Raw genomic sequence first — 22113 nt, 5'->3', positions numbered from 1 at the left:
GGAGATGTCAGGGGTGGGTTCTTTACCCAGAGAGTGGTGGGGGCATGGAATGCGCTGCCCGTGGGAGTGGTAGAGTCGGAATCATTGGCGACCTTTAAGCGGCATTTGGATAGGTACATGGATGGGTACTTAATCTAGGTTAGAAGTTCGGCACAACATCGTGGGCCGAAGGGCCTGTTCTGTGCTGTATTGTTCTATGTTCTATGTTCTAACTTTGAGAAAAGGTCATCTGCAAAAAGCGTTAACTCTGTTTCTGCCGTAGATACTGCCCAATCTGAGTGCCTGCAGTATTGTCTGTGTTTATTTCAGGTGTTTCCAGTGCACTCCGTGCTCATGTATAGTACAAGAGTACTCTTTTGAGCATTAAAATACTTAAGTGATAGTTTTGACTAATGCAGACTCATTCGACTGAAGGTCTTTTTCTGTGTTGTAGACATCTGTGACTCTGACAAGAGTGGCAGTGATTGGGTGCCTATTTGCAAATTCTTGAAAGACTTCATGCCAGCCAAGTATATGAAATAGTTGGCTTTCCAAACTCTGAAGTTGAAAGCAAAAGAAGGAAGTCATGCCAAACATTTTATAGGTAACTGAGTAGGCTTCATTTGGAAGTATTGTGTGCTGTTCTAATGCCCTTTTAGGGAAGAAAACTGCTGTTCCTATCTGGTTTGGCCTAACTTACCTCCAGACCCACAGCAATGTGGTTGATTCTTAACTGCCATCTGGGCAATTAGACAATAAACAGTGGCCTAGCCAGTGACACCCACATCTGCCAATGAATAAAATTCTGTTCTACAATTCCAGAAGGAAGTTGTGATCTTGAGGATAGAGGGATTTCAGTTGCGTAGAAAGATTGAGGAAGCTAAGGTTGTTGTCCTTGAAGCAAAAAATGTGAAGAAGAAAAAGCTGTGGGCTTTTAATAGGTCAGGTGGAGGGAACCAGGGTTCAGAAAAGAATTCGGAGGATGTTGCCGGGATTGGAGAATTTGAGCTACAGGGGGAGGCTGAAAAGGCTGGGCTCTTTTAGCTTAGAGCATTAGAGGTTGAGGGGTGACCTTTTATAGTGGTTATAAAATCATGGGGGGCATGGATAGGATGAATAGCCAAGGTCCTTTTCCCTGGGGTGGGGGAGTCAAACTACAGGAAATAGGTTTAGGGTGAGAGGGGAAAGATTTAAAAGGGACATAAAGGGCAACTTTCTGAGTATGCTGCATGTATAGAATGAGCTGCCAGAGGATATGGTGACGACATTTCAAAGGCATCTGGATGGGTATACAAATAGGATGTAAATCCATTTGCCTTGATATGCCGTACCTGCATACCCACCTCGACCATTTAAAAAGCATCCAGCTGCCTTTTTAAACGTTGCAATTGTACCAGCCTCCACACTTCCTCTGGCAGTTCATTCCGTACATGCACCATCCTTTGTGTGAAAAAGTTGCCCCTTAGGGCCTTTTTAAATATTTTCCCTCTCACCCTAAACCTATGCCATCTAGTTTTCGACTCTCCCAGTCAAGGGAAAAGACCTTGTCTATTTACCTTGTCCGTGTCCCACGTGGTTTTGTAAACATCTATAACATCACCCCTCAACCCATTATAAATTCTGACTTTTATGTTGATACTCACCAATGTATATAGTGCTTGTAGTTGCCTTGTTGTAATGCATATAGCTAATTATGTACACCTTTCCGGTGTGGATTAAGGGCATCTGGCTCTTCAGCTTGCAAAGATTGCATTATGCTGTAATGATTAAACTTATCAATTACATCAAGACTGTTGAGGCTGTCTGTTGTGTCACAGGAAAATAAAATAGATTTTATTGATTTTTTTTTTAATATCAACTTCTAAGAAAACCAAACCGGATGTAACCTTATCAACGTGATTAAATTACTGTGAGGGCAGCAAATCTCTATAAATCATTAACCTCTTAGTATATGTAAAATATATGGAGCCATCATCTGTGCACAGATTCTGTATGTTTTTTGAAATACTGGTGTCCTCACTAACTTTTGATGCCTTCATGCGAGTGTGCTGGTCACAAAAACATAAATCTAATGTTTTAACTAGGTCGCAGTGGTCTGACAGCGTGGCCCCTGTCACTTTTAGGGGTGATCACAAGAGTATGTCGGGTGTCCTTTTGTGATCTCTGTAACTCACTGCAGTTAAGAAACCCTGTAACGTTATATCAGTGTGTTTGGAGGTACAGATTTCAGTTTATTGGCCACTTGTTCACAAATGCTGTCTTTGGCTGTGAACAGATTGATGTTGAGGTGATGTCTGAATCTGTCTAATGGGAGGTGGGGGAGAGATGGGTTGCTGGTGTGACAGCAGACTTGCTGCTTGATGCTTGGTGTCATGCCTCATGAGTGAATGCCAGGCTCTTTCATTGACATATCATCAGTTGGAGCTCCAGTAGTTTTTTTTTACAATGACTTAGAGTGATAGTTAATTGCAAATACAGCATTGGATTTTGAAGGAGCACCAAAACAAAGATCTGCTGCTACTCATAAGCCTGAGCTTGTCCTTCCATCGCTGTTTGGTATTATATTACATAAAACATACGCATTCCTCACCTACTCAGTATTTTCTCCTTGAGGCTATAAAATCAGTTTGCATCTTCATTGAATGACTCATTGCTATTCATCCAGGAGATCAGACTTTGACTTTGTTTGTGACACTGCAGTTAGAAATCCCTCGATTATTGTGACTTGGGTATGTTCTGTTCATGAGTAATGACTAATTTTTTTGAAAATTTGCATGTAGCAGGAAATTAAAAAAAGATATAAGCATGTTGTATTGAGACAATCTGTCCATATCTTGTTTTCTGCAAGGGCAGGTTGTAACTTGTTATCTTTTCTCATGACAAACTGTGTAGCAGTGAGAGCTTTCTTGATGCAATGCAATATTTCACTATGGAAGGAAATTTTAAAAATATAATTCTGATTTTAAAACAAAGTTTCCCTTTTCTCACTAACTTAATTTCTTAAACCAAAATCTTATGCAGTATTATCAACTGGAATGTTATTGAAATCCAGCCGAGATCAAGGACTGTTTCTTTAGCTTAGCTGTGTGGGTAGTTCAGGTCTACTATGCATAGTTTGAAATGGCAGTGAAAACTTTACTGTGCATCTTTTGACAGTGCACTGGCTACTGAAACTGACCATGCAAGATTTTCAACACTGATGTTAAGTTTAATTATTCTTCTAACTCCATAGTACTTCTCTAAGAAGAAAATCAGTTTGTGAGCAGTTAATGGTAAGAACACTATTTGCATCCTGGTTGTGGAGTGTAATGGTGCTGACTGCTTCTTACTGCACACTGTCCAGGTACTAAACTGAGTGGTGGAATTCAACATTGACTGACCACTTCTCATTTTGAGAGCAAAGTGCAATAGTGTGAAATATTCAAAAATAGATGGGAAAGTGCATTTAAACAGCTTACTCTAAGATGAAGCATTGATGGCCATTTGGTTGGAGACTGTTAAGAATTTTGCAGTGTGGAAGAAGGGAATTCAGCACATCTCTATACTAGCCCTTGACGTTAAATTCTACATTCAGTACATGTGTTTTCCAAGCCTTTAATTGCTCATATAATGTGAGGACATCGGAGACCATGTAACCTGTACGTAACCTGTCATTATTATTAATAAGGAAAAAACAAATGTTTTGAGTAAGGTTTAAAATAAAGAAAGATGTGCCATTAGAAGAGAATTAATTGTCAGACTGCTTGCAAAAACATTAGATGTTCTAAAAGTCATTGTCTTGTTTTTTTTAAAAATGTGTGGAATTCAAAATACAAACTGATCAGCCATGGTGTTATCCAGGTTCATGGGGCTTAATGGCTTACTTCTGTGACTGGATGTCTGTGATCGGTGGTGTTTAACAAAGATCAGTGCTGGGACCCGTGTCTACAATTTGTATAAATGACTTGGTTGAAAATGTAGCTGGTCTGATTAATAATTTGCAGACCACACAAAAAATTGAAGTTGTGGATAGTGAGGAACGTTGTCAAAGAGTATGGACAGTTGGAAATTTGGGTGGAGAAATGGCATTTTGGGAGGTTAAACGCAAGAGGAAAGTATACAGTAAATGGTAGTAGCCTTAGGAGCATTGATACACAGCAATCTTGGATGCAAGTCCCATAACTCCCTGCAAGTGGATTCACAAGTAGATATGGTGGTAAAGAAGGCAGACACAAGTGTGCCTTCATTGTTCAGGATTTTGAGCATAAGTTGGCAAGTCATGTTACAACTGCATAAGACTCCAGGCCATACTTAGAGTATTGTGTACAATTCTGGTTGCTACATCATAGCGAGAATGTGGAGGCTTTGGGGAGGCTGCATAAGCAGTTTGAGAGTGTTGCCTGGATTAGAGTGGATTAGCAATAAGGAAAGTTGGACACACTTGGGCTGTTTTCCCTAAAGTGTTGGAGACTGAGCAGTGACCTCATAGTGTATGAAATAATGAGAGGCATGGATAGGGTGGATAGTTAGTCTTTTTCCCAGGGTGAAAATGTCAAATACTAGGGTGCATATGTTTAAGGTGAGCGAGGGAAAGTTTAAATGAGATGTGTGAGGGAAGATTTTCTTCGAGGGTGGTAGAAGCATCATTGAAGAGGAACTTAGACAGACACCTGAATAGGCAGGGAATAGTGATCTGGGCATGTGAAGGCAGGTGGGATTAGTTTAGAATGACGTCCTGGTCAGCATAGACATGTTGGGCAAAAGGGCCTGTTCCTATGCTGTACTGTTCACATGAAAATACCGGTTTGTTAAATAAGTTGAGTGACAGCACAGGGGCATGAAAATGTTGATTCTCTGTTTTGTTGATTCCATGGGCCAATGTAATTTATTTCACATCTGATGCTATCATGGCAGCATTGATCAAACACATGGTAGCGTCAGATGTGAAGACAGCAGTTAGCTCACTTAAAAGTGGGCCTGGGAAATAGGCTTAAACATATGGCTGAGCCATGGGGGTAAGAACATTAACATAGTGATAGGGCAGCAAGGTCCCTCCAGCTCTTATTACCCAGGCAACATATCCAGTATTTTGTACCAGAACTGTTGGTAAATAATCTTTGAGAAATTTCAAACATTCCACTTTTCAACTCCACCCCCCCCCCCTGCTGGGACAAATGTGGTTAGGCCTGAGAGGCACATTGATTGGCACCTCTACATCCTGGGTAACAATTCAAATAGGCAACACAACCTGTACTTGTATAACATCTTTCAAGTCCTCATAGTTAGCAATGAGGTGCTACTGTGACGTATGGTTTAAATGCTGAGCAATTTACACACTGCAAAGTCACAGAAGCGTGAACATTTTGTTATCCCCAATATAGAGGACAGTATTGGTCCAGACACTGGGAGAGTTCCTCTGCTCTTCAAATCCTGACACTGGTTTTAAAAGAAAGGGCAAGTGAGGCCTTAGTTAGATGGCAACTTTAGACAGTATGTCACTGATTTGGTTTAATTTTGATTTGATTTATTGTCATATATACCTAAAGTTTATTTGCGAGCAGGACAGGCAGATCATAGGGTGCCTGAACAGAGTGAGGCCAACAGATTACAGTGTACGGGGGGTGTGTGAAGCAAGATCAAAAGGGCATGTTGGGTTGTGTGCAGGCGGAGATTTGCTGAAACCTCAGCAGTGGGGCTTTATCCAAACTACTATAACTCAGCCAAGTTTACCACATTAGCTAGCGTTGGCATCTGAGCAAAGCACAAATACAAAATAGACTTGGTCTATTGTCACAATTATTTTGTTTTGCTTCAGGTTGAAATCCGTCCAGAAGGAAAGGAATTCCAAAAGCACTTGAAGTCTCCCTGAAGCTGGACCTGCTGTAAGTAGTCATTAGCTGTTGTGAAAGCAGTAACTAGAAATGGTGTGTACTGTACTGTGTACCTATATATCTCATTCTCAGCTGGATTGTCATCACTTGGTGAGGTCAATATATTTGATCTCCTTCAATAAATATTTTGTAATGCAATGCTGAAGAAACAATTGATTCAACTGAAGGAGCTGTTCCAGTAAATAGTGGAAGTAAGCTATTTTAAATGTCAGTGAGGGAAGTGATTCATCTCAGATTTATGCAAACTCACTGTTTCACTGGCCTTTGAGGCATTTAAACTTTTCAGTGGCAGTACAGCACCGAGATACACCAGTACAAAGTCTGTTTTCTTATGCACTTTCTGTGGTGATGTTTTTGTTTTGAGTTCTTGTGTAAATGGGAGGTAATGGCGATCCTGGTCTTGTTCTGGATTATTGCTTTCTTTCCAGGTTAATGGAGTACTTATTTTGTTTCTGTGTAACGAATTCCAAACTATGACATGCATTGCCTTTCTATCTTATATCCATGTGAGGTTGAGTAACACATGAGAGGAAGTGACAGCATAGTAACAGCTAAATATTTATTCTGTTGCCTGATTTCTATCCCCGTGGTCTGCGTTTTCTTTGCTGAAACTCCAAGATACCAGAATTGCAGTTGTTTTGTGACAAACTGAGCCCCTGCTTCTGCTGCTAGCATTGAGCATCCAGTAAAAGTGTGAACATAGAACACTGCAGCACAGTACAGGCTGCTCTCGATGTTGTGCCACCATTTATCCTACTCGAAGATCAGACTAACCTGCATATCCTTCATTGTACTATCTGCCATGTGCCTATCCAAGAGTCGCTTAAATGTCCCTAATGTATCTGCCTCTACTACCACCGCTTGCAGTGCATTCCGCCCACCCACCCACTCCGTGTAAAGAACCTACCTCTGCCATCTCCCCTAAACCTTCCTCCAATCACCTTAAAATTATACCCCTCGTGATAGAGATTTCCACCATGGGGAAAAAGTCCCGGCCTATCCATTCTACCTATGCCTCTCAACATCTTGTACACCTCTATCAAGTCACCTTTTATCCTTCTTTGGCCCTATGAGAAAAGCTCTTGCTCCCTCAACCTTTCTTCATAAGATATGCCCTCCAGTCCAGGCAGCATCCTGCTAAATCTCTTCAGCACCCTCTCTAATACTTCCACATCTTTCCAAAATGAGGTGCCCAGAAATGAACACAATATTCCAAGTGTGGCCCAACTAAGGCTCTGTAGAGCTGCAGCATAATCTCGTGGCTCTTAAACTCACTCCCCCTTCTAATGAAAGCCAACACACTCTACACCTTCTTAACAATCCAATCAACTTGGGTGGCAACTTTGAGGGATCTGTGTTCATAGACCCCCAAGATCCCTCTGTACCTCCACACTGCCAAGAATCTTGCCTTTATCCTGTATTCTGTATTCAAATTTGACATTCCAAAGTGAATTGCTTCACACTTTTCCAGTTTGAACTCCACCTGCTACTTATCAGCCCAGCCCTGCATTCTGTCAATGTCCCGTTACAACCTACAAAGCCCTCCACACTATCCACAACTCTACCAACCTTTGTGTCATCGGCAAACTTACTAACCCACCCTTCCACTTCCTCATCCAAGTCGTTTATAAAAATCACAAAGAGCAGAGATCCCAGAACAGATCCCTGCAGAACACCACTGGTCACCAAGCTCCAGGCTGAATACTTTCCACCTGTTACCACCCTCTGTCTTCTATGGGCCAACCAATTCTGTATCCAGACAGCCGGATTTCCCTGTATTCCATGCATTCTTATTTTCTGAATGAGCCTTACATGGGAAACCTGATCAAACACATTGCTAAAAGCCATGTACACCACATCCAATACTCTACCTTCATCAATGTGTTTTGTCACGTCCTCAAAGAATTCAGTAAGACTTGTGAGGCATGACTTGCCTCTCTCAAGCCATGCTGACTATCTCTAATCAAACTATGGCTTTCCAAGTAACAAACCCTGTCTCTCAGAATCCTCTCAAATACGTTGCCCATCACTGACATAAGTCTGAATGGGCTAATTCCCAGGATTATCCCTATTCCCTTTCATTAACAAGGCAATAACATTTGTCACCCTCCAATCATCTGGCACTACTCCAGTGGACAGTAAGGACACTAGGATCATCACCAAAGGCGCAACAATCTCTTCCCTCGCTTCCTGTAGTAACCTTGGGTATATCCCCCATCTGGCCTAGAGGATTTATCTACCCTTGTGTTTTTCCAACTTTTCAGCACATATTCCTTCCTAACATCAACCTGTTTTAGCAAATCAATCTGTTTCATGCTGTCCTCAGAAACGTCAAGACCCTCCTCAGTAGTGAATACTGAAGCAAAGTTATTCATTAAGGACCTCTCCGACGACTTCCTCCGACTCCAGGCGCAATTTCCCTCCACTAGCCCTGATTGGCCCTACTCTCACACTGGTAAAAACAATGACTGCAGATGCTGGAAACCAGATTCTGGATCAGTGGTGCTGGAAGAGCACAGCAGTTCAGGCAGCATCCGAGGAGCTTCGAAATCGACGTTTCGGGCAAAAGCCCTTCATCAGGAATAAAGGCAGAGAGCCTGAAGCGTGGAGAGATAAGCTAGAGGAGGGTGGGGGTGGGGATAGAGTAGCATAGAGTACAATAGGTCAGTGGGGGCGGAGATGAAGGTGATAGGTCAGGGAGGAGAGGGTGGAGTGGATAGGTGGAAAAGGAGCTGGGCAGGTGGACAAGTCAAGGGGACAGTTTTGCTGGAGGTTATAAACTAGGATGAGGTGGGGGAAGGGGAAATGAGGAAGCTATTGAAGTCCACATTGATGCCCTGGGGATGAAGTGTTCCGAGGCGGAAGATGAGGCGTTCTTCTTCCATGTGTCTGGTGGAGAGGGAGTGGCGGTGGAGGAGGCCCAGCACCTCCATATCCTCGGCAGAGTGGGAGGGGGAGTTGAAATGTTGATTGGTTCCCTAAAGCGCTCTGCTAGGAGGTGCCCAGTCTCCCTAATGTAGAGGAGACCGCATCGGGAGCAACGGATACAATAAATGATATTAGTGGATGTGCAGGTAAAACTTTGGATGTGGAAGGCTCCTTTAGGGCCTTGGATGTCCCCAATGTAGAGGAGACCGCACTACCTGGTCAGGTCCATGCCCCCCCTACGACTCACCCTCCCATCCTGGCACTTTCCCCTGCCACCGCAGGAACTGTAAAACCTGTGCCCACACCTCCTCCCTCACCTCCATCCAAGGTGCTCCCGATGCGGTCTCCTCTACATTGGGGAGACTGTGCGCCTCCTAACAGAGTGCTTTAGGGAACATCTCCGAGACACCCGCACCAATCAACCAAACCGCCCTGTGGCTCAACATTTCAACTCCCCCTCCCACTCTGCCGAGGATATGGAGGTGCTGGGCCTCCTCCACCGCCGCTCCCTCACCACCAGACGCATGGAAGAAGAACGCCTCATCTTCCACCTCGGAACACTTCATCCCCAGGGCATCAATGTGGACTTAAACAGCTTCCTCATTTCCCCTTCCCCCACCTCATCCTAGTTTATAACCTCCAGCAAAACTGTCCCCTTGACTTGTCCGGACTTGTTCGACCTGCCCAGCTCCTTTTCCACCTATCCACTCCACCCTCTCCTCCCTGACCTATCACCTTCATCTCCTCCCCCACTGACCTATTGTACTCTATGCTACTCTATCCCCATCCCCACCCCCACCCTCCTCTAGCTTATCTCTCCACGCTTCAGGCTCTCTGCCTTTATTCCTGATGAAGGGCTTTTGCCCGAAACGTCGATTTCGAAGCTCCTCGGATGCTGCCTGAATTGCTGTGCTCTTCCAGCACCACTGATCCAGAACCTACCCTCACACTGGCCATCCTCTTGTTCCTCACATAAATGTAGTCTGCCTTAGGGTTTTCCTTAATCATACCCACTAAAGCTTTTTCATGCCCCCTTTTAGCTCTCCCAAGTCCATTCTTCAGTTCCTTCTGGCTACCTTGTAACCCTCTAAAGCCCTGTCTGATCCTTGCCGCCTCAACTTTAAGTAAGCTTCCTTCTTCCTCTTGACAAGATGTTCCACATCCTTTGTCTCCCAAGGTTCTTTCAACCAACCATCCCTTCTTTGCCTCAGTGCTGGACAGGTTTGTCTCACTATCAGCAGGTGCTTCCTAAACAACTTCCATGTGCATTTCCCTGAGAACACTAAACTCCATTTTTAATGTGAATGAACTCTGAAGTAATTTTTTTTTTAAAAAGTTGCTCTGGATGATCTATTGCCTCTATCCCTATCCTTTATTTTCCCTTACTTGTAGTATATGTGGGGTTTACCTGATTTTTGTGCCTAACCATGTGCATAAAGAAAAGCCACTGACCAACAAAACCAACATTGGCAATTTGATTTGGTATTTTGAGTGAATTTTACCAATATGCTGCAAGCTGGTGAATGCTAAGTATCTGTCGTCTTTCAGCTATATTCTGCTTGCCCAGAGTCCTGATGGTACATTTTCCACATAACCATCATCGCTAGTTTCTTAACTGGTAGATTCTTTGTGTTACGTTGCTATAAAGCTTTCACTGATAAATGTGTTGCTTTTATGGGTAGTGAGTATGCTAACTATGTACTAATGTGTCCAATTTTTCTCTTCTCTCTCCCATGCTCAAATTGGTGTGACCTGACCGGTATCTGCTGTTGGCTTTTAAAAACGTCGGTGTAGGCTTTTATTGTACCTTTCTCCTCTCCCTCCCTTTTTCTCTCTGTCAAACTCGTCACTCTCCAACACTGTTTTAGCCAAACTGCAGCTCATTTGCCACCTTCTGAGAACCAAGTCACACTCACCAACACCCAAAAGCATAGTCAGTTGAGAGTGGGAGACCGCCAAACAGATCCTAGAAAATATCCAGTTCCAGTATCTAAAGGGGAGGGACAAAAATCCAAATAATGAAGCTTAAGCAAGAAGTGCATTGCATTTTCTTGCTTCCTATCTACCTGTTGATGTGGCTTTACACAACCCTCACCTTTATCCCATGGTATTTCCTCTCTGATGCAAAGACGAAAAAGGCAATGGCAAAACGAATCAAGGCCAAGCCCACATCCGAGAAACCAGGCAGCCCATTCCGATCTGTGGACCACTTTGACTCCCTTGCCAAAATGGACTTCCCTGGGCTGGACACACTCGATAAACTCTTTGAAGCAGCTGTGAAGAAGTTTCAGAAGCAGAACTGTTTGGGCACAAGAGAGCTGTTGAGTGAGGAGAATGAGGTGCAGGCCAATGGAAAAATATTTAAAAAGGTGAGCAATGTGTTGTGCTGCTGAATACTTGCTGGTAAGATGTATCCATGGCGTGAGAGAGGAGGGTGGTTTCTGCTGTAGCTATGTTCTGTGTGCGTGTACCTAGCCTGAAGTGGGATTTTGACAAACTTGAGGTGTGTCTCTACACAACTTGGTCAGTTCAATTCTTCCTGTCCAACCTCCACATGTTGTTTGAGTGAATCTCATTATTGGAGCATGTGTAACCGGTAAAGTCACAAAAGACTGCTTTGATCTAAATACTTAAAGCTGATCCTTCCCATTGACTCCGCCCCAGTTTCCTCAGGGGTTAAAGGTCTTATAAGTTGCTATAAATTTTCCCATGTCCTTAAAAGCAGTAGATTGTACATGTTCTTGCCATAGACTTCCATCTGAGGCGTCTTATGATGACTTCATGGGCCAGGAATGGTTGCCTTAAACATAGGGTTTCTGTTTGGCATCAAAAACGCCTTATACTTCTAAATCTTTAACAATTTCCCCTCCCATTCTACAAAATGATCATTCTTCAAAGTGAAAGAGGAGGGCAATAAAGAATTCCTTTCAACACTAAGATGGAGAACAAAAGCCAAGATCCATGAACTGATGTGAAATATCTCTTACCTTCTTTTCACCCTTTTCTTTCTCCTCTCTTTTCTACAAAACCCCACCATCCTTCCATGAAGGAAGCTGAAGACCCTTTGCCTGGTCCACCCCGTTCAATTCTGGGGAATAGACAATATAACTAAAAAAAATAGAAAGGGAAGAGAATGTAATACTGCTGACCTAACAGATACTTATTCACTGTGACTGTGGTCAGGGAGAGGTTTCAGTATTTGGAACTTCCTTGCTTTGATAGGGTGTGTACAGAGTGCTGTTCATCAATAATTACTTTTCACTGCATGAATGTATCAGCAGCTTAAACTTAGATATAATGGCTTGTCTGTGTGTTTGAAAAAGGGATGTATGCCAAATTTGCCAAGTTTTATGTGAGATTATATTTTCAATGTATCCCTATGTTAAGGCCAGGAGGATGTATGTTTGTTGGCATATCCTTGTTTGATTGACAGATGAATATGCTTTGACTTAACCTGCAGCTAATCCTGGGAGAATATAAATGGCTAAGCTATGAAGAGGTAAATCAGTGTGTAAACCGCTTTGGCAGTGGCCTATCTGCCTTGGGACTGAAGGCAAAGGATATGATTGGCATCTTCTGTGAAACCAGAGCTGAGTGGATGATTGCAGCCCAGGCCTGCTTCAAGTACAATTTTCCACGTAAGTATTTTAGCAGTTCTACTACATCATGAGAGAACTGTTGAATCAAGACAATGACACGACTCACCTGGATGAGCTGGGCATTGTGAAGAGGATTTTTACTCCTGTCAAATCTAGTTTGATACCAAATTTTCAGAAAATGAAGCAAAGGGCAGATGTTGGGTTTATTGGGTTACAAGTGGTACACAAAACCGTACTTGAAAGAGGGGACACGCAGCATGTAAGAATAAAAAACACACGATAATGGAGATATTGCACTGATCGGCTGTATCCGTGGACAGGATAAACAGAGTTAATGTTTGAGACTGTGACCTTTTAATCAGAACCGGAAAAAGGCATGTAACGGGTTGAAGTCACTGGAAAGTGGGAAAAAGAACAAAAGAGCAGATCTGTCATGAGGTGGAAGTTTGGAGGGATTAAGTGCCAAAAGAATTAGTGCAGGGCCAAAGGAAGTGGCAGTGGAACTAGCAAAGAAACCTGGGAACATATGGATGTTAGATTGATGAACAGCTGCTGTCTGAAAGCAAAAATATGAAAAATGAGCGAAAGCTGCCAAATTAGATTAGATTAGATTAGATTACTTACAGTGTGGAAACAGGCCCTTCGGCCCAACAAGTCCACACCGCCCCGCCGAAGCGCCACCCACCCATACCCCTACATTTACCCCTTACGTAACACTACGGGCAATTTAGCATGGCCAATTCACCTGACCTGCACATCTTTGGACTGTGGGAGGAAACCGGAGCACCCGGAGGAAACCCACGCAGACACGGGGAGAACGTGCAAACTCCACACAGTCAGTCGCCTGAGGCGGGAATTGAACCCGGATCTCAGGCGCTGCGAGGCAGCAGTGCTAACCACTGTGCCACCGTGCCGCCCACAATGAAATGAAGCAGAAAAGGAATAGAGGTTACAGTCTGATATTGTTCAATTTACTGTTGAGTCCAGAAGGCTATCAGGTCCCTAATGAAAAGATGAGGTGCAAACATGGAATTTTATTGAAATACTGCAGCAGGCTGAGGACAAAGCAGTCATTTTGAGAACAAGAAAGAGATTGTCAACAGATGTTGACATTGCCAGTGATGCTTGTGTCCTTTGAATAGATGATCTGGAAAAAAAAAATCCATACACGTCTGCCTCCCAGTTGTGCTGCTGTGGAAAAATACAGGATAAAAGCAGTAAGTTTTGTTACGTGGAGGAATAACTGAAGACCTGTTTCTCTGAACTGCATTTGTAGTTCTGACCTGGGTTCAGGGATTGATCTTGGAACTGACTATAGGGCCAAGCAAGGGAGAAAGTATTTGGATGTGTCTTCACCTCCAAACGGAAGGCAATCTTAAATATTCTCAAAGAAAATGCAACTGAAAGAGTTAATGATGGACGATGAGTTGGAAGCAATCATGAGTTTGGATAATCAGAATTCTCATGTAACGTAATGGAGAAAGAACTTGTGTTAGTTGTTTCTGACCTCTATCTTTACAGTCGCAAAGAATAACTTAGAGTGAAACTTGCAGTAGGAATTATTGTAAGCTATGACTGAGAGAAACATAACAGATATGAAGAGGTTAACCAATTGTAACTGTGGAGTGAACCTCATTAGCCCAACATATGAGCTTAGAAAGTGCTACAATTCTGTGTTAACTATCTAACATGTGGACTTTAACATATTCTAGTTATTAACATATTTTTGTTCAGTTAATCCTGTTTATTCTCCACAAACACTAATGTGTAAGGCCATAAAGTTTTATTTAAAAAGCACAACCTTTTTCCATAAACACATTTTTTTCCAGTGGATGATGTTGGCAATATTTAACTTGTTAGAAGCCAAAGAATAGTTCTGAGATTTCCCTAAAGAGATCCCAACAGTAACACTCATCTTTCTGAACAAAATGATGGTCATTTCTGAAATAAACACATGGTTTCTGTGCATCTTAGGAAGCTGCGTAATGAGTACGGGTGAGTCATTGTCGAGCGTGGGAAGTGCGTACCTATTTGCCAAGTGGATCAGATGTTTTTGGAACATGTAGCAATTGTTCTTCCCATTTATTTTTTTTAAAAAGTACAACTTGCAACATTTCCATGGTGTCGTAAGTTTGAAAAGGAGGGAGGGATAGTGTAATTGGTTTCATAGCTTCTGAACTCACACCATTCACCCCCCACCTTCTGATTTGTTTCTGATTCCTCTCATTTCCACATCTTTCCTGCCCCACATGCTTCAAAACCAGTGTGTTTAGGAAGATGGATTGGGAGGAACCCAGCTTTATTGCGTTCCCCTGTGCACAAAAATAACCTTGTGTTACTTCCTGCTGATCCTTGATGTGTTAGATTAGACAGCAAGACTCATCAAAACCTCACCAAAGAAATTGTACTCTAAAGCGGAGTTCGAACCTTTTGAGAAGGGCAGAAATCAACAAAACAGAACATCCTGGAAGTGAACGGCATTTTAGGGTTGAAATATTTTCCAGCTCACGTCACCACTTTAGCAACTCAGCCTTACATTTTAGTCCCGCCCGTCCCTCAATTAATGACGCCTGCTGAATGTTTACTTCCTCCTTCTGCTTTTGTGCTTGTCAGTCCCTAGTTTGAAGATCAGCATGTTAAACAATCTTCTGCACAGTCATTCACCTTGTGGTTTGTTTTTTCTGCAATAACTATGTTAACACTGGTTTTAAATAAAGCTTGTATTTTTTTAAAAAAAAAACACACACTGGCCATGACTGAAACTCCCCAGCAACTCTGATTTTGTTTGACTTCACTTTTCTCTCCGTGATTAGGAGTGCACTTAAATCCGCATTTAGAGCTGGTGTAGGTGAAAAGGGGCAGGTTGTTTGGTTCAGTAGTTCAACCAGAAAAATTAAAGTTTCATGTTAAAATTCTGGGGTTAAATTAAAACTTAATTTTTCACTTTCCTGTCGCACCCTCTGAAAATACAGAAATGGGCCATTCGGATGAGAGTTATAGCAAGCCCAGTCACCCATATAAGATAATGGGAATGCAGCACATTAAAATAAATGGGGGTGCAGTTTACTTTATACGGCTCACTTTAGCTCGTGAGAACAGGTTTCTGCCATATGTGTCATGCATGACGTAGTTAACAGGCATTATTTGTAGAATGTGTTTGTTATTGAAAGCTTCTGTCAAGTTGCTGTACCCAATGATTGTTGCAGTGGCATGTATCAACCTACAAGTGGCGTCACCATTTCTCCCTCTTGTCACTTATTGTCTGCCTGTGAAAACTAACATGTAGGGTCTTTGTGTCTTGCTTGTAAGCAGCTTTGAGGCAAGGCTTTGGTATTGAATATTGGACCATCTCCGATCCTGCAAACGTGCCTCAGCTTGCCAAATTGCCTCTGCTTGATGAGTGCCAACATACCTGGGGAAATTTGCCCTCTTGAGGATGACCATGTTCATGATTTTGCCCATGAAATACCTGGCATAATTTGCATGCAGGAATGTTGGATGTGAGATCTCATGTAACATTACCCCCTCTCACTAGGAATGAGTATGGCCATGAATAAAAATGACCATATGAAAATATAGCTCAAATAAATTCAATAATTGAGATAAAATTCAGCTCTCCACTGAAGGATTTTAAAAGTTTGATTTGTGTGCCTGTTGAGAGAATTACTCTCTTGGCTGGAATGACTTGTGAGCTGCTCAGCTGACCATCCTTGTACTCAACATCAATGAGACCAAGGTCTAGCTTTGGTTATTATACATATTTCATTATGTAGCCCATTTTAGTGGCTCTTCTCTGCTACTTCTAGGAACGTGACCAGATCCTTTCAGATGGGAGCTGAATAATTACATTGAGATAGAATGATTTCACTTGATATGCCATCCAATCATCATTTGAGCTTTTTTTTAAAGAAAACTCTATTCACACTCACCAGATACTGTCACAACATCTTGGAAGATTGATTTTCTAAAATTCCTAAATTCCTTTGTTGATCAGTCTTCTGGTCTTGGCTTCCAATAATCCTACAACCTTAAGTGTATGACTTAAGGCTGAGCTACCACAGTGCTCTGGATCATAGTGTGTCTCGGTATGCAATAGGATTGAGATATGTGCAATTGTTTGGCAAAGGCTGAACCAAGTGTTAGAAAATTATAAATCTCTGGTGCCTGACAGATGCTTCCAATTAAATGAAAGACCATTACTGTTTAAGATTCTTTCGCTTTATGTTTAGATTGATTTGAACCAAATCACCAGAAATAAACAATGAATCCTGGCCTTTATCTCCAGAAACGGGCGGCAGTTCATTTTAAAGAATGCATTTGGGCTTAGTTCATTCTTTCAGTTTGAGCATGTCTTGCAATCATTCCTTTGACTCTTCATTACTCAAATTCTTCTGAACAAAGTTTAACATTCCAATTTCACCTTTCATTATTCCTACCTCCCCAACACTCCCAAATTAGAACAGAATGAACTTAAATTTAAACAGCACCTTTTGTGTTCTATAGTCACTTTGCACTGAATTATTTTTGACATTTACTTAAAACAAATTTGCATACATCTAAGTCACACATGATCTCGGAGATCAGTTGATATGTTTTGATTGCAAGATAAGCCGTTGCCCGTGATACCATAGATAAGATAATTTGCCTGCTGCTCTTCAATTAAAGAAATTAGATCTTTTTGTAACTCTGACTTAATGCTGAATCCGAAAAATGATGCCCCGATAAATGCAGTGGAATCCGTCTAGATCATGTGTGAAGCCCTGAGATAGAGCTTGATCCACTGATGCTCTTATTCACTAAAATGGACTAAAATAATTAATCAAAAAAGAGAAATATATATTTAACTTACTGTTACCCTTTATTTCCATATACATAGTACATGACAGTGTCCCAGCTAGCTCAGAGCTGCTTAGAGAGTAGCTGCTTAGAGAGTAAGCTGCTTGACATTCCTATTTTTTTCTTTTTCCTTCTTTTTTTTTTTGCAAGTCCTTCACACTCACTGATCCAGCTCCCTCAGAGTCAGCTCTCAGACTGAACAGGATGACACTCCTGTTCTTATTTTTTCTTTTTTTTTCCCCCACACTACCGCCTAACTGCGGTAGTGCTTGTTTTTTCCCCAGCACCCATGTGTGTCTGCAGGTGTGAGAGACAGTGAAGACATTCCTATTTATATCAGTTAGCCAGGATTCTCTGATTGGACCAGGTTAACAGCCCGAATCAGAAGACTCCTACTTGGTTGACCTTGTTCCGATCACTACAACCCTCCGTCTCTAAGTCCTGGGATGTAGACCTGTTCTTTATCCTGTAGCTTTTCCTGGGACTTTCTATTTTGCTATTTACAAAGTAATACCAATTTTAAATGAATTTTGATCCCACTACATGCTGTGGAGGTTGCATCCATTACAATGCCAGTGTAACTTGATTATTTTCCTTCCCTCCTCTCAGTTGTAACAATTTATGCCACCCTTGGAGAAGATGCTGTCGCTTATGGACTAAATGAATCTGAGGTAACGCATCTCATCACAAGTGTGGAACTCCTTGATACCAAGTTGAAGGTGAGCTTTGAAGATTCTGTACGGCCCATAATCCTTAGTTAGACCTTTTGTATGTGTGGAAATACAAAGGACTTGGAAAATTAGGAATCCACCATGCACTCCATTCAGTCTTGATCTTTTGTTGTGGACCAAGTTTGAAAATCCTTGAGCAATGCTTTCCCCCATTGCTTTTCTTCATCTAACCTTTCACAATTAAAGAAAATCATTTCTTTATCTTGCATTTCTCCTGAATATTAGTGTGAGGAACATTGTGAAACCTGCCTGGAAAAGTAGTGCGTTCTAGTACAACAGCATTTATAGTGTTTCAACATAAATAGATGTGTTTTGTTTTGATTCTCTTCTGTATTCAATATTCAGATTATTTTTATAGATGATAATGCATTCTACATTTGAATTCTAAATTTGACTGACAAAATTATCAAGGTTATAAAAAATTTTAATTTCCAGTCATATTGACACTGACATAATCATATGAATATCCTGAGAAGAGCTTACAAGTTTAATATTAGTGAAAAGTCGTGCGACGGTCCGATCAGTAGCATGCAAATCTACTTGCAAGCTATTTCTGCCAAGCTGGTCTGGGTTAAAGGTTAGTTTTACAGCAACGTCGGTTGTAAACGTTTCAAGCACTTCAAAAACAAGTCAATGGTCTCACTTTTTTCGTCTACACTTCACATTTGATTAAGTTCGACCACACAGTCTCATGAATATGTAAAGTACATTGTGTTACCAGCGAGGACAAATAATTGAACTGGTTAAAAATAAAGTTGAATGGACATGATCACAACCTAAAAGGGATGGAGGCTTTCATAAGCACACAAGGAATGAAAGATTAACTAGATCAATTATGACCACTCGGATGAAGGAGATAGCCTTATTGTGGAAATGAGATTAAATTAAAGGCATATTTTGCAATCTTTTTGCCAAGAATGCTGGGCATGAGGGATTTGAAGGTGACAATAGTTTACTTGGTGCATAGTAAAGTCACCATAGTATTGCCAGACCATAGGATTGCCCTTCCTCATTAGGGAGTGATGACTGACTGGTGATAGTTTAACCTGAGGGTCACCGTGCTTCGGGTGAGGGGCGAGGTTGGGAAGGAGAATCATTCCTGGTAACCTCAGCCAGTGCAGGAATTGAACCTGCGCTGTTGACATCAACCTGCCTCGCAAATCATCTGTTCAGCTAAACTGACCTCCAATTGATAGATATCTATAAGAGAAGAAATTTGGTTCTGAAATCTTAGTTGGGTTTTCGGTGGAACTAACTAAATTCTGAACCCTCTAGCCGATGGAAAGAAGTCCAAGAGGATTGCAGAGGCTTGAATTTCTTCAGTATTCCTGAACTGCATGCATTGAGCTACAGGACTGGCGAGTAATAAGTGAAGTACCTCCTATTTAAGTAGATGGAGTATTATAAATGGTTCAATGTAGAAAGTTAGTGTGGTAACACATATGTCGAATCCATAATTTGGGACATGTCAGCACTAAGGAGTTAAGGATTTCTCTTTAATCAAAGGCAACCAGTATTTTTGTTTAAAAACTTTGTTTTTGAAAAATGCTTTATTGGAGAAGTGAAAGTTTGGCTCATTACAGAATGCACTTAGTGTGCCTATAGATTTCCTGAAGGCAGTCATTAAGATGGCTCAGGATTTGTGATGTTAACTGAAATGCAGCAATAAAATAGGATATTGATGGATGGCTAAACACGAAAACACACAAGGTTGAAATAATTGGCTTCTGCTCAGACTAGGCTTGAAGCGGCATCTTAGTTTCGCCGACTGCAGCAAGTATATGGCTTGCCAAAGTATTAGAAGGACTGGGAAAAATTAAAAGACACAGAGTGGAAGGGTAAGTAAAGAAGTAGGCAGTGCAGTTTTGAGATGTGATGAGTGATATTGTTGCTGGACTAGTAATGTTGAGACTCTGGTATGTGGTGGAATTTAAGTTGAATTAAAAAAATCTGGAATTAAGACTACTGAAATAATTGTCAATGATACCATTGTCGATTGTTGTTTTCTTGAAATAAAGCCCAGCTGGTTGACTAATATCTAATGAAAATGGCCATCCTTACCGCACCAACATGTGACTCCAGACCCAAACCAATATGGTTGACTTGTAACTAAAATGGCTGACTCTGAAGTAGCCTAGCAATCTAGTCAATTTACAGGCAATTAGGGATGAGCAACAAATGCTGCCCAAGCCAGCAATGCCCACACTCCATTAATGAATGAATAATAAGCACAAGCTTGAGATAATGTATTTTGGAATGTGGCAGGTCGAAACAAGGGAATAGAGAACTAGATACATGATGGGCATAGAAAGGTATGGATGAATAGAGATCTGCAAGAGTCAAATAGTTACCATGGTTTAAGTCACAGTTTTAGGACAGTTTTGATTCTTTAGAATAATGCAAGGGTGGGAAAATATAGTTAGAAGTATATGGGAAGTACTGAGACTGAAGAGATTTTAAATAAGGTTTTGTTTAAAGAGATTATGAAAGCTTTTGAGTTTATTGAATAATGAAAGGACCATTTTTTCATATGGGAGTAGTTAGTGGCAAGCTCAATTTAAAATCCTGAGCGAGGTGAGAGGAGTTCGAGAAATTCCTTCACGCGATGTTGAGGAAAATCAAGTACAGTATTTTGCTAAATGGGATGAGTAAGGCATTTTTTAATGGGCAAATTGGACATGTAATTCAAGTGGAGGATGGAGAGAGCAGTAAAAGGTTTAGTTTTGAATTGCTCAAACCACGAATTAGCAAAGCATTACTGATCAAATGACCACTTTGTGTGCTGTAAACATTCGGGCGGTGTATGGGGAATAAAGAAAACAAAGATCTGAGGATGCTGGAAATTTGAAACAAGAACAGAACATAGTGACGTGGATTCTGAAGAAGTGTCACTGGACCCAAAACGTTGACTCTTTCTTTTCGCAGATGCTGCCAGACCTGCTGAGTTTCTCCAACGATGTTGTGCATGATTTGATATCAATGTGTAAAACATACAGCCTGGAAATCCTACCCTGTTTTGCATCTCAGTAATCCTTCTTTTCATGCTTTTACACTTTATTTTGACAGAGAGTGCTGCCGAAACTTCAGAAGCTGAAGCATGTCATTTATGTGGACAAGAAAGCCGTCAATGCTTCGGAATATTCAGAAGTTCTCCAGGTCCACAGTATGGCTTCTGTGGAAGAACTTGGAGCCAAACCTGAGAACTGTACGTATGTAGGCAATTTCTCTTGCCATCACTGCATGTGGCAATTCTTTGAGTAATTAATTGCTGCTCGTTTCTCACTTATCAATTTTAAAATTCTCATTCTTTTTAAGATTCTCGGTATCTCTCTGTAATATTATCCTCTGTAATATCTGTCAGCTGGATGCTTGACTATCTCCAGCATTTTTATTGCCCTGCTATTGGCAGTTGTGCCTTCAGCAGGGTAAAACCCCAAATCCCTCCCTAAGTCTCTCCACAGCTTTCTTTTTGTCCTGTTGAAACACCACTTTTAAACTTAAACCTTTGATCAAGCTTTCGTTCACCTGTTCCAATATATCCCTCTGTAATTCAGAGTTCAGTTTTATTTGAAAAAAGCTTCTATGAAGCATCTTAGGATGTTAATAGAAATGTAGTTTAGTGGCATTATTGTGAATGAAATAGTCCATTAGTTTCTCTATTTCAGCAATTTCTAAGTCTGCATTGATCTGATTTGAAAGTGTTGGCATTTGAGAAAATTGGGGTTGTGATTAATAATTAACCCTCACCCAGTTACATAGAATCCCTACAGTGTGGGAGGAGGCCCATCGAGTCCACACCAAACCTCCGAAGAGTATGCCACCTAGACCCACCCGGCATCACCTTGCGAATGCCCTATGAGCAATTTAGCTTGGCCAGTCCACCTAATCTGCACATCTTTGAACTGTGGGAGGAAACAGGAGTACTCCAATGAAACCCACACAAACACAGGGAGAATGTGTAAACACCACACAGATAGTCGTCGGAGACCGTAATTAAACCTGGGACCCTGGCACTGTGAGGCAGCAGTGCTAACCACTCAGCAACCGTGCCACCCAGATGAACAAACCTATCTTTCATACAACAAGTTGAATAACTGTTTAAGAATTTTTGTATTAAATATATTTTTTCATTATTTTAAGTAACTCAAATAGCTCGTCCGTTGGACTTTT

At 41.5% G+C, this 22113-nt stretch overlaps 1 protein-coding gene across 8 annotated transcripts in view; it reads left to right on the top strand.

Moving 5' to 3' along the window:
* Positions 1–22113, top strand: part of acsl4a (acyl-CoA synthetase long chain family member 4a) — a 98901-nt gene that overhangs the window by 36889 nt on the left and 39899 nt on the right. For 4 of the 8 annotated variants that reach the window (XM_087991925.1, XM_087991924.1, XM_043704970.2 and 1 more), the window contains 5 exons: positions 5774–5840; positions 10572–11146; positions 12238–12415; positions 17822–17931; positions 21010–21148. In XM_087991925.1, coding sequence (XP_087848051.1) covers positions 10796–11146; positions 12238–12415; positions 17822–17931; positions 21010–21148 — 778 coding nt within the window. In that variant the 5' untranslated portion in view covers positions 5774–5840; positions 10572–10795. The remainder of the gene's footprint in view (positions 1–5773; positions 5841–10571; positions 11147–12237; positions 12416–17821; positions 17932–21009; positions 21149–22113) is intronic. The other 4 variants (XM_043704974.2, XM_043704971.2, XM_043704972.2 and 1 more) reach the window with 1 other exon arrangement.

Source organism: Chiloscyllium plagiosum, unplaced genomic scaffold, assembly GCF_037043375.1.
Source record: "Chiloscyllium plagiosum isolate Xiang-an unplaced genomic scaffold, Cpla_swu_hap1 HiC_scaffold_11, whole genome shotgun sequence".
Lineage (NCBI taxonomy): Eukaryota > Metazoa > Chordata > Chondrichthyes > Orectolobiformes > Hemiscylliidae > Chiloscyllium > Chiloscyllium plagiosum.
The sequence above is the reverse complement of the archived record's forward strand: the minus strand, read 5'-3'. Positions and strand labels throughout refer to the sequence as shown.